Raw genomic sequence first — 21,665 nt, 5'->3', positions numbered from 1 at the left:
CAATGCTCTGCAGAGAAGTGCTAGCTTGGCTCTCAAACACATGGAGCAGCTGGCGGGGGCATGGGGCACATCCTGCCCCACCACCAGAGCCAGGGCTGCGCTACCTTGCCCTGCAGCGCCCAGAGTGGATCTGCCATCTCTGGAACACTCCGCCAGCGTGCACAGCCCTGCCAGCCAGCCCAGCACACCACCGTGCACCACCAGCTCAGGGAGCCCTCAGTCCCACTCTTTGCACTGCAGGGACTCAGGATATGGCCAGAGCCCAACACGCTGTGCCGGTCAAGAGTGACCTTCAGCCTCCTCCTTGCTTTCGCAGCCAAAAACCAGGTGTGTGCCACAAGTGTCCCCCTCCCGTGAGCAGGACACTGTCGGGGCGGCTGTCAGGAAGCAAAACTGTGAGATCAGGGATGCCACGGCTTGGCACAGCTGCGGGAAGGACCTCTTGGGTCAGCAGGGACTTTTGCAAAGATCTCACCCGCAGCTCCAATGCTAGAACCTGATGGTTTGAGGCTGGGTAAGGAAACACCTGACAAACCAAATCTGGCCTCCTGGGAGGTGCCAGATGCCAAGCAGGAGCTCGTCCCAAGGCTCATGGCGTCTTCTGGTGCAACGCAACCAGGGCGAGAGAGAATCAAAAAAAGAAAGAAAACAAAGAGGGAACAAACCAACTCTAGTGCCCTGTCCCTGCCCAGTGCAAGGGCAGAGCCTCCGCACGGCACCTCGCTGCCTTCGAGCTCTGTCCATCACCTTACAGAGGGGAGATCACCCAATCTTCCTTTCCTTCACCTTCCCACTCAGGACAGTCCCACCTGCCCGTCTCGGGACCCTCCCACACCTTTGGTGCTTGGAGAAGTTCAAAAACCAAGAACAGTCCAAGGAAAGTAACAGCAACTTTAACATTTTTCTGCAATTTCCCACTTCAAGCCCAAGGCTGGAAGTCAGAATAAGGCAAAAATTAATGGCCTAAAACTTCCTTATTTTGTTCTGTGACTAGCCAAATCTGTCTATTTTTATTAAAAAAGCAACATAAAACCCCAAACGTATCTTTTTAAAAAAATACATATTATTAGATCCCTTTTTTTTTCTTTTTTTTTCCCCTCTATAAAAATAGCTTCAGGACTTTGATTGACAGAAGGTACCAGTCGGTGGCTGTTATTTTGTTAGGCTTTTGGTAGTTTATTTGTTTGCTTCAGAAAAATAGGACGAAAAAAAGATGGAATTCCTGGGGAAGTTAACAATGATCGTGTTCACAAGCTTATTTTACATTCTGCTCTGTCTGGGATCACTTGGATCTACTATAGATTAAACAATATGGATAGCATCTACTATTTGAACTAGTTAATTTTTTTTTAATCTTTACTCTAGGATTATATGAAATAAATTTGAGTGTTTATTATTATTAACTTTTTTTAATACCCATCAACACAAACTTTTTTTCTTCTTCTCCTTTTTGGTTAAAAACAAACAAACAAACAGAAAAAAAAAATCTTATTTTAAAATGCTTCTTTGAAAGGCAACAGAGCAGAAGCATCGCCCCGTCTTCCTGCTACTTTGGGACAGGGAGAGGGACACGGGCTGGATTTGGAGGGTTGAGTGACCCAGCCCATGGGGACGTCATGGCTGCTCAATGCATCTGTAAAGCAGCTCCTGGGCCAAGATCCCATGAAATGCTCCGGGATGTGCTGGAGCCAAGGACATGCTGAAGTGCTATCCTGGATTAAAGCAATCCCAGAGCCCAGCCAGGAGCACTCCCCTCACTCTGGCTGTCCCTACGATCCATGTCTTACAGGAGTTGTGCCCACACTGGCTTGAGGGAGCACATGGGGTGACATGTCCCTACCTAGGATGGGATGGAACTGGCCAGGAGCTCTGTGTAAGCTCAGCCTCTGGCTGCTCAGAGCACCAGGACAAGCCCACAGCTCCGATCTGGCTCAAGCTACAAAGGGAAGATCACAGATGTTCTCAAGATAACACCTGGCTTGAATGCTGGGACCAAATCCTCCTGTCCCTGCATCCTGCCCAGGGCAGGAAGAGATGGAGCCAAAGTCTAAAGGGAGGCAACAGAAAGCATCCACCCCCCTGATCTGCAGAGCCCCCTGTGAATGCCCTCTGGCCAGGGGTCCGTGCTGGAACTGGCCATCAGTCCCTCCCAGCAAGGCTGTGGAAAGGACCTTAAAGCATCTGACTACACGGGGCTCTCTGGAACCAGATCCAGGGCAAAACTCGCCCGGCTCTCTGGGATGGGATTGGGGTGGTAGTGCTGGGAACGAGGAGGAGGAGGGTGGAGAGGTGGTAACACCAGCTTTGCCGTCTGAGGGCTTAGCATTCTCCAAGCCCCTGTCCCAGGGAACCACAGAGGGAGCAAACTCCGTCCCTCAGTGCCCGCTCAGGCGGTGGGTCGGGTCAGGTTGAACCCCAGGACACCCACGGGTGCCCTGGAAGTGCTTGGCCACTGCAGGGCCTGGGCTCACCCGGGCCAGCACGGAGCAATGCTGCCCAGACACCCCCCAGACCCAGCCCGGAACCAAAGCCCAACCAGACCTTAACCCATTCCAAAGGGATTCCCAGATGGAGCAGCCACAGGATGGGGGCACAGGCTTGGGTTCATAGTGGTTTTTCTCTTCTACTTCTCTGGTTTTTAATTACTTTTTTTTTCTCTTTTTTTTTTTTGTTTAAATACATCCAACTGTGTTAATTTCTTATTTCTGGAAAGGGCTATCTGCACCATAACTATCACCTTTACATACACACACGCACACACGAAAAAGGAAACATATATTAAAAACACTTTTTAAGCAATACTCTGGATACAAATGTATTTTTTAACCTACATATATTCTAAACCTTCTAAACTTTTAAGGATCACTTTATCATAAAATAAAATATCCTTTTTTCTTATAATAAATTACCTAATAAAAAGTATTTTTATTAGCCCAGTTCCTTGCTACATTTACATGTAATAAATGCATTTATTAAAATAGAATATTAAATTATAAAGAAATGTTCTAATTTTAAAATCTTAGTCTTTTTTTCCCTCCTCTCTCTCTCTTTAAAAAACACCAGGAAATGCATCAAAATAAACCCTTCAAACACCAAACAAAACAGGTTGGAGCATTTTGATTTCAGAGGTTCACAATATTAACAGTCTGAGCCGTTGTATGTATGGAGATTATTATTTTTTTAAGAAAGAAAGAAAAGAGAAAAAAATAATAGATATCCCTCCAGCTGAAAAATACTTTTGCAAATGGGAGCTAGGACAAGATATTTTTATAGTATCTCCTCATTAAATATAAATCCAATTTTGGTTCTTTTTTTTCCTTTTGTTATGTATTATAATACACACTATTCTCTATATAATTTATGTCGATGAGGATGACATCACAGCATGATATTACTTTATCCCTCCGTTTCCCTTTGTCATGTTTTGTCACCCACTCCCCTGCATCGTCCCTTCTCCAGGAGTCCCCGTTCCCCCTGTGGCAGCTCACGAACACCGGCCGAGGACGCAATTTTGGGGGACATGGCACCACCCTGACACTCTGAGCACCCCACGGTCCTGGGTCACATCTCCCTGCCACGCCGGGACCGGGGAGCCCCTGCTCCCACAGCCCTGGCACCAGCTTGGCTCTGCCCAGGAAATCATGTCCACTAGGATAGGTCATACGACGAGCCCCAAATCCAGCACAGCCCCGCTCCTCAGTTTCAGCGTTTGGCAAAGCACCTGTGTAAATCCCAGTGGTGCTGAACTGGGGAACCGTGCTGGTCCCATCAGAGTCACTCCATCCCCCCTGCGGGGCTGATCCTGCCTGGACCTGGATGCCTCCTGCCAGCAGCTCAGCACCTTCCAACACAGCTCTGCTCCCAGCCCTCCGGGTTTCCAGGACCTGCTCTTGGTCCCACCGCTTGTGCCCTTGGAGGCCGTGTTGCTGCCTTGCAAAACACCACCACTGGCATTCAGCCAGAATGGCAGGGCACAGCGGGGGTCACCCGGGTCCCCTCCTTGGCTCCATCAGCCCCACAGGTTCATGGAAACCCCGGGGAACACCCCCCTCCCCAGCCTGGCCGAGGGGAAACCATCCTGCCAGTGAGAGTGCCTGTGCTTCACTTCACCACTCCCAGGAGCTGGCCTTGCTTTGGTGGGACATAAAGCCTCTGAGGGATTTTGCAGGATGGGGGTCTCAAGGACCAGGCTTCCCACAAGGGTCTTGCTGCTCCTAAACCAGAGGGAGGGAGAGCTGGGCAGCTTGGGGTGTTGGGTCCCAGCCCCATCTGCCTCCCTCCACCCCAGGTGCAAGTGGGGTGTTCTGTATCACCTCGGCACCCCGAGGGGGTTACCCCAGAGGCCTAGGAGGGATGTTGAGGGGGTCACCAAAGGCATCCTAGTGGTGGGAGGGAAGGGGAGAAATGCAGGGACCCTGCTTGGTGGGTGCCACAGAGATGGGACGGGTGCAGGAGGAGGGGGCTGTCTTTAGTTATCGTTATTGCTGGTGAATTAGACCAACAAGCCATTTTTAGTCACCTATCAAGGAAGATACAAGTCAGAGCAAATAGTTAAGGTCATGGGCATTTTTCTTGTTTTTTGTTTTTATTTTTTTTTTTAAGATTTTTATATATATACATATATTTAAAAAGAGAGAAAAAAAAATTACGCAAATTTGTTGTTTAAGCCCCGCAACCAGGCTCCCCATGGATGCCAACAGGCAGGGCCCGGGCTGCCCCTCTCTGGGTGCCCCGTGGGGCCAGGGAGTGGGCTGAGCCCCCCGAGCCCCCCGTAGCCCCACTCGGGGCAGAGGTAGCTCTCGGTGCGTTTACAGCGCCTGCTTTTTCTTTCTTCCAAAGTTGCTACATCAAAATATGGAGTCGGTGGGGGGTACAGGGGGAAGCAGGGGACAGGGAGAAATCAAAATAAAACAGGGGCCGAAATACTTCTATTAATTTTAAACTAGAACTGCTACATCAAGCTTTCTTTTAATATATATGTATATGTATATATATATGTGTGTATATATATATATATATATAAAGGTTATTGGAACTGAAGATTTTATTAAAGGCCAACTTGGAGACTTGAGTAGGAACCTTGTCTGCAGAGAGGGGCAGACCCCTGGACAGCCCCACTCCGGTTCCCATCAGCAAGCATTGGACATTTGTTTGGGTCATGATTCCTTTTTTTTTTCCCTTCTTTTTTTTTTTTAAAGAAAGGTTTTTTGTTTTTTTTTCTCTAACATTTTTCAGCATGCAGGAGGCTTTTACATCGTTTTCGCTTGTTAAGGTGAGAGAGGAGGTACAAGAAGCAGAGGACAGCCCCCCATACCTTCCCCCCTCCCCACTCCCAAGGGTCAGTGCTAGAACAGGTTCCCCCCCACCCCAGGTCCCCAACATAGGGGTCTCCTTCCCCCCTCCCCGTTCCCACCCACCTCTTCACAACCTGGCATCAAATAAAGACATTGATCAAGAACTTGCTCACATTACCACGAACAGACTCCACTCAGCCAAGAACGACTACTCACTCACTAACACCGCGGCCGCCGCCGCTTCCAGCTCAGCCCCCTCCAGCACCAACACGAACATTTCCGAACGCCCCTCTGAAGGGTGGTTGGTCCCCCCTGTACCCCCCACCCCCCAGGCTCATGCCCCAACCACTCTCTCGACATCAGCGGGAGAATTTTGCGCAATGAACGGATAAAATACAACCCTGGGGTGGGGGGATGGGACACAATGGAGGAGGTGGCACTGGGGAGGGGAGAGGTTACCAGAGAACAGGAATGTCACCCTCTCCCTTCCCTTATCTTACTGGGACCAAACCGAAGCTAGATTTTGAACAAGAACTGGGCCAGTTTTAGGAAGGACATGGCCAGTGCTGGCCGAGGCTCCGAAGCCTTTGCCGAGGCCACGCTGCCGTGGGGATGGATGGCTGCCACAGCCATGCCCCAGGACGGTGCCAGGCCACGGGGGCTCTGGGAGTTCGTCCGGAGCACCCCAGCCCTCCGTCACCCCACAGCCCCCACACTGGCGGGTCCAAAACACGGCGCCTTCGCCCGGGAAGTGCTCGCACTCCAACCCAGTCCTGGTGCAAACGGCTGTGCACACCACAGGGCCGGGAGAAACGCGCGGCTGGGGATTTCTTAAAGCTCTGGGGAGGAGTACCAATTCTGCCCGACAGTGTCCCGTTAGCACGGTATTATTACTTTTGTCTTTACTTTTTCCAAAACATCAGCATCCACCATAGCCTGGGAACATTGTCCACATCTCCATCCACCTCTTGCCTCTACGGAATATTTCACCATTGACGCAAAACGGTGGAGGCATCCCATCATCATTTCACACCCTCCAACTGGTATCTGAAGATCGAAAGTGGATCTTTATCAGTGCAGAGCACCGGTGCTGCCTGCCCCAGTGCGGCGAGCTCAGCCCCTCCGGTGACCGCAGCCGGTGACCGAGGCTGGCCCAGCCCACCCTACCGGGGGCTCAGGCAGCAACCGGGAGCAAGCAGCAGCAAACTGAGCAGAAGAAGGGATGTTCCCAGGAACATTATTACGATGAAAATAAAGTCTCCTGTAACTGAAGGGATTTAAAAAAAAAAAAAATCTCATGATTTTTTTTTTTGTGATTTTTTTTTTTTTTTTTTTTTTTTTTTGCTGTTAGAACTGTCTCTGCCAAGTTGTGAAACTTGTTGGTTCAGTTCTAAATCAGGGTCCAGGATCTGTGAGCAGAAGTCGAGGGGTAGGAAATGGGGAAGCAGTGGTGGTGGGAGAAAAATTATATATATATGGGTTTATATACACATATATATATATATATAGGTGCTTGATTAGTTAAGTGCCTATATATATATATACACATATATTTATAGCTGGGTGTACTGGTACTTGATAGGTCAATCCAACACATCTTTTACCATCACAGCATTTTGGCATCCACAGACTGGCTGAACAAACCTGACGGAGTGAAGGTGCTGGCCTACACCTTGTGTGCGTTGGCACAGGAGCCAGATCTGAAGCCCATCCTCTCCCACTTCCCAATGGTTTAAAGTATCTCATTTAACAAAATCAGGAGTCTTGAAATGATTAAAGGATGTTCAACAAGGCAATTTTTTTTCTGTTTTGTTTCGTTCTGAAAAAAATATAATATATAAAAGTGGCCAACCTCAGGAAGATCCAGGAAAAGGACAGCTGAAGAGGTTTTGGTCCATAAAGAAATACTTTTTCTTCTTTTTTTTGTTTTTTCCCCCCACTTGGTTTTGGGTAACAAAAGTTTTGGTCCAGTTTAAAAACAACAACAACAAAATTATCTCTATAAACTCGGGGTTTTTTGCTCTCTGTTGGGATGCATGTTGGTTTCATATGGGCTCATTGCCTGTATTGCATGATCGTCTCTCTTAGGTTTTGGTGCAATAGGTATATTTTTTAAGAAAAGAAAAGCACAACGTGGTGTGTGTGGGGGTGTGTGTGTGCATGGTGTGTGTAGCTGCAGCTGGCATCACTTGGAGAAAAGGATGAAGAGTGACCTACGGAAACATGGAAGTCGATGCACTCCCCCCATGGCTGGGAACTCGGGACTGCTTTGGAAATACCCTGTTAGTGACTCCTGATTCGGCTGATGAACAAATCCCTGCTCGGATAAGGAAAAAAGAACAAAGTTCCAGACTCCACGGTGGCTCAGAATAACAAAATAAATGCTCGTCGCCTGGTGTGATCCCAATAGGTTCTTCCAAACCTTCTTCAGTTTCACCGGCGTCGTTTTTATTTCTTCACCTTCTTTTTTTCATTTTCTTTTTTTTGTGGTTTTTTGTTTGGTTTTTTTTTAAAAAAAGGAAAACAATAAAAGTTCTTTAGCTGTTGATTTTTTTTGTTTAAATCTTTGAGGTAATACAGTTGTGCCCTCATTCTAACAGGTTCCCAGAGGTTGATGTTTCTTTCTTGTTCTTCTAACTCCCCATCATCCGTTTTCCTTTCTTTCTGTTTGTTTCTTTCCGAGTTCCCAGTTGGGCTGACATCCCTGGGGGGGAGGAGAGTGGGGGCTTCAGGCCAAGACAAAGGTTGAACATGGCTGGAGAAAGGCTGGCAGGGCCCTCCCCATGTCCCTGCTCCCTTCCTGGCCGATCCAGGTGGCCTGGCTTGGTCATCGCTGAGAAGTCCCAATCTCACCACCAAAAAAAACTGAACTAAACCGCTTTGCTTGCAAGATCCGAGTGTGCGTTCAGAGTACTTGGTTTACAAAAGACATTGCAGGCTGGAGCATTGTTCGCCCTTCAAAATTTCTGGCTTTGCTATTCATTTTAATTTTATTATTCACTTATTCTTTTTTAAAAAATAACATACATTGCTTGTAAAATAATTTCTTTCTTTTTCTTCTTCTTCTTCTTTAAATTAATTTATTCTTTCATTCATTTGTTTGTTCTTCAGATGTCATTATTATTATTATTATCATTATTATTATTATTATTATCATCAGCATTTTTCTTTCGTGGACCCCCCCCCATACTCCCTTCCTACCCCCCACCCCCCAGTGCCCTGCTCTGTCTCTTTAGGAAAATATTCTAATGGCCTGAGTGGCTGCTGCGTGGCAAACCGGGCACTCCGGATCAGTCCTCTCGCAGATCCTCACGGCACACTCCATACAGAAGAGGTTGTGGCCGCACGGCACCAGCGCAGCCGTGACCTCGCTTTCGAAGCACACCATGCACTCGCGGCTGCTGGCAACGGATGTCCGGGCAGCGGCCGGCGTTCCCAGCTTGGAAAACCCCTGGAGCGGCTCCCCCTGCGACCTCCTGGGCAGCCCAGAGAGGCTGGGCTCTGGGATGGAGGAGGACGGGGAGCGGTGGGAGTTGGGGTGGATGGTGCCAGTGCTGCTGGAGCGCTGCTGCTTCGAGAAGAGCACCGAGACAGGGTTGGTGTTCTCCTGGCCAGCCCACATCGGGGCCCCTGACTCCGGCACCCCATAGTACAGATCCTGCTTGTTCACGCCGTAGTTGGGGAAGAGGTAACCGTAATTGAAGTCATTTTGGTCGTTCAGCCGGGGGGTCTCGTAGACAGGGTCAACGGAGCAGTCGCCGATGCAGCCCAGGCTGTTCTGCCGGAAGGTGGAGAGGGGCTTGCAGCCCGGCGCCGGCGTGTGGACCCGCCAGGCCTCCGAGTAGCGGTTCTCCATGCCAGAGTCAGGGCTGCTAGAGAGGAAGTCGTTCTCGTTGTTGTACTCCAGGATCTTGCCCGTCCTCACCGCAATGTGGGTCTCGATCTCCTCCCGGGCGCGCTCCACGTTGCCTGGCGCACCAGTGATCTCGAAAACGGGATCCCGGTCCCGGCTGGGCGTGATGATGTAGGTGTTGGTCTGCTGCTGGATCCGCTTGATGGTGGCTCCCTTGGGGCCCACCACCAGCCCCACCACGCGGTAGGGCACACGCACCCGGATGGTGACCTGCCCCGGTAGGGTGGGCGCGCTGCCGAAGGTGGTGCCTGCCTTGTTGCGGGAGGCCCTGATCATGGAGAAGTGCTCGGCTGCAGAGATGATCTCCCGCCGGGCCATGGCCACATCCTCCCGCCGCCCCGTCACCATGAAGACTGGCTCCTCGCCCCGCACCGGGGTCTTGATGTAGGTGTTGGTCTTCGCCCGCAGGGCTTTGATCTTGCAGCCTTGGGAAGAGAGAGAAGAAGGCACGGCAGTTAGCAAGGCCATCCCACCGCCTTCCCTGCTCTGCAGGACACTGGGCTGAGCAGCCACGATCTCCTGTGCCACATGGCAGCTGCTGCCCAGGACCTGGAACAAGGGAAAGACCCTTTCCCCTTAACCCTGATAGGGACATGCCGCCAGAGGGAGGTCCACCCTCATCATGCCCAGAGAGTCCCCCCCTCAGGAGCGCCACACTCCCTCATCCCCCAAAATGGGAGTCACCATTTTGTGCGCCGCCCTGCATCACACGATCCCACCCCAACTGCCTCCCCTCAGAGATCATCCCCTGAGATCTCCCTTCCACACACCCCAACACCAATGAGTCACAGGGGGATGGATCCAAGCCACCCACAGGGGCCAACAGTCTCCATGAAGAGGCCTGTCCCCAGAGCCCTTGGATGGCCCCTCAGAGAAGATGGCCACCTGGGGCTCTGGGGACAGGGCTGAAGTGTAGGGCAGCCAGAGGTGACAGGAGAGAGCAGGGGGACACTAATCCCACAGCCTGGGTGGTGGATGTGGTGCCCTTGGGCCACCCTGTGCCAGCTCATGAGGGGAGTCACCAGCCATGACTCCAGAGAGCAGAGCCCTCCATGGGGACATCTGTACTACTGAGGAGGTTTTGGGGTGAATCCGGTGAATTTCAGGGGGGCAAGTTTGGAGGGGAGTTGCAAGAGATGCAGCAATTTGGCCACCCCACCCCAAATATGGCAGGACCCCAAACACTGGCAGTACTAGATGGCTGGGGGTAGCAGGACACCAGGATTTGCTTCGGTGTCAAAACAGCAAGAAATGGGGCAGGGCTGCCCTCCCATGAGCCCCACAGCAGGCTGTGCACAGATCCCTGCTCTAGGCACTCAGGCCCTCTTCTGAGATCACTGGTCAAGCCTGTGCTTTCGTGTACCAGTATCCACCTCCTGGACACCAGCAAGGCCATTCCCCATCTCCCAGAGCCCACCGAGTCCATTCTCTTGCTGCTAGGGCCCACTGAGCCCCTTCTCCCAGCTCCAAGAGCTCACCAAGCCCATTCCCCAGCTCCTCACAGTTCAGAAAACAGTCTTCCTTCCCAGAAAGGGCAAAAGACTTTCCAGTGTGTTTTGGCTTCCAAATGCTATTTTGGAGTGTCTCAAGCCAGCTGTGTGACTCCAGGTTCTGAGACAACACCGGGATGCCATCAAGCAACGAAATATTTTTACAGATGTGGCACAGTTCTCTAAACTACTTCTGGATGTTTCCTTGCTGCTGTCCTGCCCCTCGAACCCCTCTCTCCAAAACCTCATTCAAGTGCCCAAGGCATTTCCAAAGCCTGACTCCAAATTCCTGTGCAAACTAGGGGTTCCTCTGCGGGAGGTTTGCTCTAAGCTCAGATCTCCAAGAAAAATTAAAATCCGTGATTCTCCAGGGCACTGCATCTTCACCAGCGCAGATGGAGCAAGGTGAGCACTTTGCCCTGGTTTCCCAAGGATTTTGACTCAGGCTCACGGAACCAGAGGATGAGGATGCAGCATTGGGACCTCTGTGAGATCCCCCAGCTACTCCCACCCCACCTTCTCTCCCCTGAAGAGCCCATCTCTTGTCCTCTCTGACCATCTGAGACCAGCAGGTTTTCCCCAACTGCGCTCCACTGACATCACACTTCAACACACAACGACCTGCAAACAATGCCTCTGCAACCACGAGATGCAGATTTCTCAGCTCGCGGGCTGGAACATCATTATTTATACAGATCCTAGTAAATAACAGCACCTCCCCAGCTGGGAGTTCAAGGGCTGCCACTCAGTGCTGCCACTTATCCACAGCTCGCTTCGTGAGACATGGGCTGGTGACACCGGGGTGTTCACCGGAACGCAGCTATCCCACCACTCCGTGTGGTTGGCAAGGATCGAACTCAGGCACCTGTGGCGATGGAAACAGCCTCGTGCCACTACAGCTGACAGGAGCTCCCCGTGCTCGCAGGCGCTGCAGACGCTGCAACCAGCGGTGCCCCGGCACGGAGCGCGCTCAGCCCAGCTGGCTGTGCCCACACCAGCACCGCGTGGGCACCGGGCACAGCCCCGGTGAACCGCAGAGATCGGCATGCACAGAGCCCTCCCGGCGCAGCTGTGAACCCCATCGCCCATCCGAGGGTCTTGGCAGCGCCGCGGGACACGTGCCGGCAAATCCGGACTCCGCTATCGACTCACAGCACGACTTTTAACTCCTCAGAGCTACTTCAGCTCCCAGAGCCTCACTCCCCCATTTGTGGAGTGGGGAGAATAGCTGCCTCCTGCCTTGGGATCCCACAAAACTTCCTCTAACACTCCACATCGCAGTGCTGCTGCACTAAACCCATCTCCGAGCCACGAATTCCATGTTCCTGGGGAATGGAAATGCCAGATCTGACACAGAGAAGGAGCTGGGCAAACCCCCAAATCCAAACCAAATCCACTCCTTGCCAAATCAAGCATAGCTCACAGGTTACTCCCCAGAGTTTGCACCCTGAGATAGGTTTGTGATGCTTTGTTGCGTAAAGTTTCCAAATGGCCCATGTGGACTGATGGTCACCCCATGGTGTGTTATTAGCACCCAGGAAACCCAAAGGACAGGACCTCATGGAGCCAGGCATGACTCGACCGTAGGATAAACCCATGCAGACAAAATCCAGAACAAAGGTTCATCCCAAGGAGGGTGGGATAAAACTCTGAGGGGTCACCTATGCCCTCTAGCAGGCCCTGGGCAGGGTGGGCTCCTCCTGACCCACCCCTGGTAGACATTTCCCTGCCCTGCTACTGTGCCGCTCGCTCCAAAGATGGAGATTCCATCTTAGGAAGATTAACCGAGATGCCACCATTTCCCCAGGGATATCACCGAAGCGTCACATGGAAAGACAGGGGGGTGTTCACGGCAAGCATCGAGCTGCAAACGCCTCCCATGCATCACCCCAGGGTGAAGCAGCTCTGCCGAATTCCACGGTGACCCGCGCCCTGCCTCTGGAGCGCAAGGCTCACTCTCCTGAGCAGAAGGACCTCAGGCAGGCATGTGGCAGGGCTGGGCTTGGGCTCCGCGTTGTTCTGAGCTGCGGGACAATGACGGCGTGTGGGGGAGAGGGATCTGAGCCCGGCACGACAGGAAACAATCACAGAGGCGACACGGAGGGTCAGGCAGGCAGAGCGGTGACAAAGGATGGGGGCTCCATGCTGGGGACAGATGGAAAGGAACGGTGGCAAGGAATACACATGAATAAGAGCAAATGTAAGTGTGGTACATGAGCTGGAGGGGTGGGAGGGAGTTAGGGATGGAGGAAAGGTGACAGAAATTGAGGGAGAGGCACACCCTGATCCCTCCAAGGGAGGAGGAGAATAAGAGGTGTGGAAGCAAAGCAGAGACACCCCAATAGAGCAGAAGGAAGATGGGCAAGGAGAGAGCACGGCAAGAGGGAGGGGAGGGAGGATCTGGAACGGACAAAAGGACGCGTGGTGCAGTCGGCTGTGTGAGAAGGGGGGGAGGAGGGAGGGTCTCCATGCAGGCCTGCAGACAGGAAAGCCAGCTTTGTGGAGACAGACAGATGGGGATCCTGTGCTTAAAAATGGGAGAAAATTACCCCGCAGGAAATTAGACCAACTCTGGCAAGCCCAGCAGCCCAGTGGGTTCAGCGGCCCTGACCTCCAGCAGCTCCAAACTGGTGCAGACAATGGCCAAGCCATCAGCAGCCCAAATCCAAAGAACTCCACAACTTCCAGGAGTGCTGTGCTGGTTTACATCAGCTAAAACCAGGCTGTGCTTAAACCTGACTTAACCCCTTTGTGCCAAGGCTCCTGGCTCACCTCAGCCCCAACCCTCTGACCCTGCTTTGCACACTAAACAGGGGCTGAGGCTCCTTTGAGATCACCCTGTTTCTGATGGAGCCAGATCAGAATGTGGCCCGTGACACCCCAGCTGGATGAGCAGCACAGCCCAATGTGCTCATTCCAAATGAAATTTGTCCTGTATGGGGGTGGTTTTTTTAACACTTTCTTTGTGTGTAACTGAAATTTGAAAACACCACGCAACAAAGCACTTTACTTGGTGGGTAATTCAAAGGAGAGGGAGGTTGAGGGAGAGAATTGTTTAGCAGGTGATGTCAAAATGTGAAACTAAGGGGAGTAAAGGACCCGTCGAAGCTGTACTAATACGTAACTTTGTGTATGCTCTCCTCATTACAGCAGTGCGCACACACCAGCGCGTCGATCCCTGGCACGCTCCTGCCACTTAGATTTTTATATTAAATAGGGAATTAAGCCCTTTCTCACTGAGTTTCCACGACCTACCTTCTATTATCCTGGTTTTTGCCAATAATGCGGATTCCAAAGCATTTTACAAAGGAGGTTGTAAGCTCAGTTCCTCTCCACACCCCTTTTTCTCTTTAATTTCACTGATTGCCAATTGACTCAAAGTAAATGTTTTTGCAAATTACCTGAGCACACCACAAACATTCCCACACAGGACCAAACCCCGGAGGACTGGCGAGCCTCTGGTGCCCAGACCAGTCAGCTAACTGGAATTAATCCGCAGAACAGCCAGCTCTGGCTGAAAACATATAAATAAATTGAGTCTAGACATTGCCAAGATGGGGGGCGGGGATCAGGGGGAGATTTGGATGCACAGCCACCTCCTCCTCTCTGCTTAGCCCTGCATCAGGGCAACAAATCCATCAAAACTACCGGAGAAGGCTCCAGGAGCTTGCTGCACCTCTCCAGCTAAGGCGGTTGTTCTCGAGGGCAGCGAGGGTGCTGGATGCACCAGATCTGTTTCCTTGGCATGAGCCCATTCCAAATGTTCTCTCTCTGAGCAGCCCAAAACCAACGTGTTTCCATGGGACATCACTGGGGTTCACACCAACACTCCCAGTAGCAGGAAAACACCGGAGCAGTGCACAGGATGGACGTGCCCACCACACCACACATGGTGACAGCGCCAGCAGGACAGTGCAATGGCATGTGCAGCCGTGCCCATGGTGTAGATCCATTGGATATTTCACTTTGGTGCAAATTCAGAGTTAAACCTGCTGACAACCTTCTCCTCCGTGCTGCCAGAAGGCCAGATCCTGAGCAAGTACGTTCTGCTACTGATGCGGTCTAGAGGCTCTCACCTGGCACCAACTGGTGCCTCCAGCACAGGCCAGTTGACTCTCAGGAGCATGAGCTCCACCTGAAAGGAGGCGCTGTACCAGCTACAGCAAACAGCTCCAGAGCCAGCCTCGAGGTGAGTCTTTCTGTTTCATTGATTTTTTTGTGGTTTTATTTTGAAACACCCCCCCCCCAATCACTCCAGGCCCTGTTATTTCTTGTTTTCATCAGATAGAAAATAATCCCTACAGACAAAAGGTTGTTAGCCCTCTTCTCATTTATCCCAAGGCACTGTTACACTGCACGGGTACAAATTACACCTCTAAATACCCCACTCAGGTTATTCTGACAGTGCCAGTGGGGTGTAAGAGAGTCTAAGGGCAAATTAGAACTTGGGTCTTTTTTTCTGTTGTAGTCAGAAAATTAAAGAGGACCATAAAATAAACAACCTTCAGCTACCTCAGGTAAGGTGGGGCGTTCTTTTCCCTGTTAAGATGAAAGCCATGTTAAAAGACAAGCACACAAAGAACCTCACAAATAAACCCTCCTGACGGCCTGTGGGGTAAGGTTTTGCTGCATTGAAAACCTGATGAAAGTGGTGTCAAAAAACACAAACACACACAAAAGGACCACAACCAACCAACTAAATCCCTTCGCATTGAGGGTTTATTGTCCTGATGATGCAAGTTGTGTTTACAAGAAGGGAAAAAAAACCCACCCAATACACCATGCCAGGAAAACCAGCGACCGCCTCGTTCCAGTGTGGAGATTTTACGCTTTTTCATGTCGCGATGAAAGTTGTTTATGGAAAAAAAAAAAAGGAAAAACATCTTCCCCCCCAAAACACCCCAAAGCAACAGCCCTGATGCCACAGACAATCACCGCCTTGTTGTGCGGCAGTGGAAAGTTGGGAACTGGAAGCCCTCGGCCCCAACAGCGATGCGATGCATCGCATGGAGTGGGTGTGCCTGTGCCCCCCGCAATCCCGCCATGGCCCCGTGGCACACGCTCGGGGTCGGAGCTGGAGCCGGAGCCGGCCGGAGCGCGGGGGAAGCGGGGCAAGGCGAGCGGCAGGGGGGGGATGCGGGGAGGGGGCTGCCAGACAAAGGCGGGGGCCCCCACCCAACGCCAGCACGCTTTTCCCACTGCCCTAGATTCCGGGCGGCTGCGCTGCAGCGCGGTTCACTCGGTCAGCGCGGCATCCAGCCGCCCGATCCGATGCACAGAGGACCGTGTGTGTGTGTCTCCCTAGAAAATTCCCTTTGTCTCTCTCCCAGACCCATTTTCTCCTCCCACCTCCAGTTCAAACCGCACAAAGTCGATCTCGTTCCGCACTTTTCCCTGGTGTAAATTCAGACCGATTCTCATTAACACTTTATAACAACCCAGCACCAAATGCAGTTTCTCTCTCCCTTTAAGGTTCATCCCAAGCTGCCAGAGCAGCGTATGGAGGTTGGCTTCAGGCCGCACCAGACCGGGTTGGCTTTAGCTCCAAGATTTCTGTGAAGCAAGGAGACAAGAGGATCTGCCCCATTCGCTGCTCCTCGGATGCTGTACATTCATCCACCTCCACAGGGTGGGTGGGGGAGCTGCAATCATCAGACTTCCTCAATGGAAAAGGCTTCCTTGGATTATTTTTAAATGCTGAAAGCGCTGAAGCATGTTTGGAGCTACACAAAGAGCCCAATCACCTAGGGTTAGTGAGGCCTCTTGTTATTTGACTTCACCTTGCCAAGAAAGAGCAATTTATGCTAGGCTCCTCTCTCACATAATCTCATTCCTGGTGACAACAAGCTGGTTGAAGTAGGCTGGGAGATGCTGCATCCAAGGGTGTCTCTGGGTACAGGTGACAATGGATGCTACCACTGTGATGAGACCAAAAACCCTTAGAGGGACCAAAAATCCTTAGAGGGAAGGTCCTTGCTGGGAGCAGGCGCAGCAGGAAGTCAAACCTACACCACACGTTCTCCCAACACCTGCGCACACCAGATACACAAAGAACTAGCACCATGTCTCCCTAACCACAACATCTGGCCTTAAATGTGCCCTGCAGCCTCTTCCCTGACTCCACCACCAGCAGCCCAGTTTGTCCATGGGAGTGGGCAGAAAAGTTGAATATCAAGCTTGATTTGGCTGATTTACACCCATCTCAGGTGACTTCTAGGGAAGAACCCAGATCATCGCAGTGGCTGAGGATTTCTGCTGCTTTCTAAGCTCACAGCACACATGACCAAGACGCGATGCCCTTAAGACACTCTCTGCTCCCTTAGCGTCTCTCCTATCTAAACCCACACCCTTGGGTTGCAAGAAACTTCTTCTCCACAACTCCCTTAGTATCCCATCATCTTCTCAAAAGCCACCTGTAAACCCTTCCAGTGCTTTGTCTTTACACCCTGGCAAATTCATCCACACAGCTGTGAGAACTCATGCAGTCCTGGACAGGCTGTTGCAGGCAAGACCTCCACAACAAGAGTTGGCAGGAGAAATGCAAGAGCCATCAAGCACCCCAATGTGCCACACAGGCCCTGAGTGGCTCCAGAACCAGGGAGCACTGTCCCTGCCATGGCACATGCTGGGAGGTTCAGTCACTCAACTCAGCGCAGCTGGAGTTCTCACCCACCAAGGGAAGGAGGGATGACCTGCAAGAGCCACGACCCACGTGGAGATGCCCCTGCCCCTCACCCTTGCAGCAACAGGAGGGCAGGCAATGGAGGTTATGGCTCCACCTCCAGCCAGAGAAAGGGGTGTCACTGGCAACCCTGGCCAGGGGCAGTGTTCATAGGCACCAGTCATCAAAAGGATTATGACTTCATCCCCTCATCCTTCCTTTCTCAGTTTCCTCTCCTTCAGTTTGCAAAGCAGTCCTTGGCACATCCCACCAGCCACCCAGCTCTGTGCCACGAACCCTGGGGCATCAGGTGAAGAAGCAGCTCTTGGTGCCTGTCGGTCCAGTTCCCACCAAGTCCCCCTTTCCAGGGCCTACCATCTCATGCCAGTCAGCCCTTCATGCCAGCCGGCTCGGGGCCGCGCTGCTGGAGATGTGCTGCTCAAATTCAGCGCACAAACCAGCCCCAGCGCAAACCCGAGCGAGGTTTCCAGCAGGCGATTGGCTCCGCAAGGGCACGTTCACAGTTCCCGGGGAAAGCAGGAGCTGCCAAGCTCAGGTTGAGCTCTTGCAGCATCTCTCACTCCAGGTGGAGCCACCCCCTCTGCCACAGTTAAACCTGTTCACAAACCACCCTTAGAGACAGTCCAATAAAAATATATGGGGCTTGAGTCTTATTTATGTTCAAGTGCCTTTACACTCGTTCAGCAAAATGAGGGGTGGCCTGATGGCAGGTGGAATTCCCATGGTCAGGCGTGGGCACCTGGGCCCCCATGGCCAGATCCAGGCCTCTCATATCCATACCTGCCCATGAGAAACATCTTCATATATGGTAAATATTATTTTAAAATAATCAAAAGGAACAGTGTGTTTCTTCAGATCAGAAAATAGTAAGTTAGAGAAGGCCCTGTCACCAAGTAAAGCCCCGAAATAATTTTTATTTCATTATTACTTTTTGCAAGATGTTCATCACCCCATTCACAGGTACCTATAAACCACTTATTTTCCTAGAAAACCATCCACCACATGAACAGTACTACCAAAGGGTGACAATCTGCAGTTTCTGGGATTCCTGGTCAGGCATTCATGAGATTGCACGATTCAGTCCCCCGGGAGCCCCGCATCCAACTCCAGACCCTCGTAATCTGGCCTTCCACTCAAAAACAAGACGCAGGAGACATCGGAGATATTCCTACAGGCCTTTAGAAACAAGTGTGGGCCACAATCTCTGCTGGAGTAAAGAGCCATGGCTGCGGGGTCTGTGCCGAAGGAATCCTGGCTTCTCCCAGCACAGGATCCATCCCACCTGCTTCCATGATGGGGCACAGCCTGCACCGTCTGCCCCACCGGCGGACGGAGCGCAGCCGCGGCCACGTCCCCAGGGCTCCAGCATACTGACATTTCATGGTTTCCCAGATGTGGGAAAACCCTCACACATGCTAAAAATGGTGGAAAAAATCCAGGTCTGCACGTTCCTCTCCATCACTCTGGCCACAGCAGATTGGCCACGTGCTGCATTCTGAACACATCGGAACACACCCCCTTCTCGGGAGTCTGGGGCAGTAGTGAGATCCTGGAAGAAAACAGCCCCTGCACGTTTCTCCTCAGTTCCGCCTGCTGAATCCTCTCTCTTTCCCAACTTTATTAAACAAAGGGGGCCTGATTCTCCACAGCCTCACACCCACCAGTGTAAAGTCGGTGCTGAGCCCGCTGTGTCGGCCCGTGCTCCACTCCTGGTGGTGTAAAGGCATCACGGGGAGGATCAGGATCAGGGCCAGCGGGATCTCCTTGGCCAGACCTTCACCCCGCTCCAGTCATCTCCCCAACTCCCTGGCGAGGGGCCCCCATCCCAGCATGGTAGACGTCAGAGCAAGAGCTGTTCCCTCGGCTGCAGATGCCCCAAGTTTTGGGGAGGTCAGCACCCCACGGACTCCTGCTCACTCTCCATCCCGGCATGGGGACCGGACCCTTGCTCTGCGGGTCAGAGCGAGCGTAGCCTCCGCAGGGCCCATTGTTCCCACCACACACCCCAGCATCATGATGCCCAGCCCGGAGCCATTTATGTCCCTCTCCCTGTGGCTTCCCCTCGCCCACCTCAGCCCTTCTGAGAGCACGGGGGGAGGTCATCACACGCCGGGTCCCATCATGAACCCCTGCTCGGATGTCTGCAATCCCAACCCACGAGGGAGCATCTGCCCGTGGAGCCGCAGGCTCTGCCCGTCGCACTTCCAGAGCGACAAGTTACTTGTGCAGAGAAAGAAAGAAAAAAAACCCCGACACTTAGCCGCACTATTATTATTTTTTTTCCTCTCTGTAGCGACACAAAACTTCTCTCGGCAGCACCGTGCCCCGGCTCCCGCAGTGCCCACGGGCAGCGCGGGGCCCCGCACCGCACACCCGGGAGCGGTGGGGGTGGGCGAGGGGTGACTTAAGAGTGGGTGTGGTATGGAGATAGATATATATATTTTTTTTTTTATTTTTTTTTTTTTTTGTAAAGCCCTCCTCCATTCCACCTCGCTCCGAACGGAGCCGTGAGGAGAACAAAAGCATCACTGTGGCGGCGCGCGGGCAGCGGCTGCGGGGGGCCCACGCGGGACGGCGGGTCCCGCTCCAGGGTCCCCCCGCTCCCACGAGCGGCGGGAGGAGCTCGGCTCCCACCCGCTTTATCGGCCGCTCGGACCGAGCCCGGCACCACCACACCCCCTCCGCCCAGCCAACAAAGGGGGGCTCCGGGGCGCGGGGCCGGGCTCAGCCCGCTCCCCCCGCCCTCCCCCCGCCTTATTCCCAGGTTTTTTCTTTTTTTAAGGAGAGCGCGGCCGGGATCGGCTCTTTGGCAGAACCGGGAGCGGCGCGCGGGGCTCCGGTGCCGGCAGCCGGACAAGCCCCCGCAGCATTCTCACAGACTTCCCGTCCCACCCTTCCCAAAAACCCCCGTGCCGGGAGCGCAGCCACCCGCCCGCAGCTCGGGAGCTCCAGGGCTTTGTCCCCGGCGGGGCCGAGCGGCCCCGGCCACGAACAATGGGCGGGAGGGAGCGGCGGGGGCGGCGGTGGGGCCCCCCGGCCGCGGGGGGAGTGTCCCGGGACCGGCGACCGGGAGGACCGTGGTGGGGATCGGGGGTACCGGGGTCCCGGCGCTCACCTTGCCGTCCCACGATCTCGGCCACGTGCTCGGAGCTGGGCACCGGGACGCACTCGGTGGTGTTGGAGCTGCTCTTGAGCCGCAGCTCGGCCTCCTTGTAGAGCGCGCACAACTTGGGCTCCGCCGCCCCGGCGCTGGGCGCCGCCGAGCCCTTCGGGGCCGCCGGGGGCGGCGGCGGCGGCGGCGGCGGCGGCTGCTGCGGCGGCGGCGGCGGCGGCGGGGGCTGCTGCGGCGGCGGCGGCGGCGGGTTATTGTTGTTGTTGTTGCTGTCCTCCACGAGCACCACGGCCGAGGAGGAGGAGGAGGAGGAAGGCTCGCCTAGCCCCAGCAGACAGAGCTGGTCCAGGGCGAGCTGCAGCGCCCGGTCATCCTCCAGCAGCGCTCTGTCTTTGCCGCTCCCACCGAAACAGCCTAAATCGCCGAAACCCCCGTTCCTTTCCATTATCCCTGGGACTACCAGGCTAGGCATGGCTAACAAAGGCTTGGGAGGGGGCTGGGGGCTGAGGGGGGGGGCGAGAGGAGGGGAGGGGGGGGGACACAAAGAGCTCGGGAGGGAGAAGGGAAAAAAAAAAGGCAGAGGGAGAGAACGAGAGAGAGAAAAGGACCCTCCGCCCCCCGCCCCCCGCCTGGCCAAGCCCCTTTCCCGTGTAACCCGAGCCCCGCGCCCGCCGCCTCCACCGCGGGGTCCCCCCGCCGCCGCCCCCGCCCCCGGCCGCCGCCGCCGGGGGGTGCGGGGGGCGCGGAGCGGAGCGCGGCCCCGCGGGGGGAAACTCTTTTGTTTGAAGGCGGCTGGGCGCTGCGGGAGCGGCCCGGCCCGCGGGCTGATGGGGGATGTAGTCCGGCCGTGGCACACCCCCGCCCGCGGCGGCGGCGCCGGGGACCGGGCGGTGGGACGGGGGCGGCGGGGACCGGGGCGGCGGCGGGCGCAGGGGGAGTGGATATGGGGGGGGAACACTCGCCGTGACACGGGGAGGGGGATGTGGGGACCCACGGTGACACGGGGAGGGAGGCGGCGGGGCGACCGGCACGGTGGGGTGGATGTTTGGGACCCACAGTGACACGAGTGGAGTGGGATGTGGGGGACCGGCTGGGACACGGGTGGGGGGCTGCAGAGAGGCACACTGTGCAGTGGGTGGAGGGGTTGCAGGGGCACACACCGTGTCCCGGGTGT

The 21,665-nt window shown here is 53.8% G+C and overlaps 1 protein-coding gene across 1 annotated transcript; it reads right to left on the bottom strand.

Moving 5' to 3' along the window:
* Positions 1-8,420: 8,420 nt before the first annotated feature.
* MEX3A (mex-3 RNA binding family member A) lies at positions 8,421-20,984 on the bottom strand. Its single transcript, XM_017808425.1, has 2 exons — positions 20,495-20,984; positions 8,421-9,632 (listed from the first exon to the last, which is right to left on the bottom strand). Exons 1-2 carry the CDS (start codon positions 20,961-20,963, stop codon positions 8,527-8,529), a joined length of 1,575 nt encoding a protein of 524 aa, XP_017663914.1. The 5' UTR covers positions 20,964-20,984; the 3' UTR covers positions 8,421-8,526.
* Positions 20,985-21,665: the final 681 nt, after the last annotated feature.

Source organism: Lepidothrix coronata, unplaced genomic scaffold, assembly GCF_001604755.1.
Source record: "Lepidothrix coronata isolate B3197 unplaced genomic scaffold, Lepidothrix_coronata-1.0 Scaffold23, whole genome shotgun sequence".
Classification (NCBI taxonomy): Eukaryota; Metazoa; Chordata; class Aves; order Passeriformes; family Pipridae; genus Lepidothrix; species Lepidothrix coronata.
The sequence above is the reverse complement of the archived record's forward strand: the minus strand, read 5'-3'. Positions and strand labels throughout refer to the sequence as shown.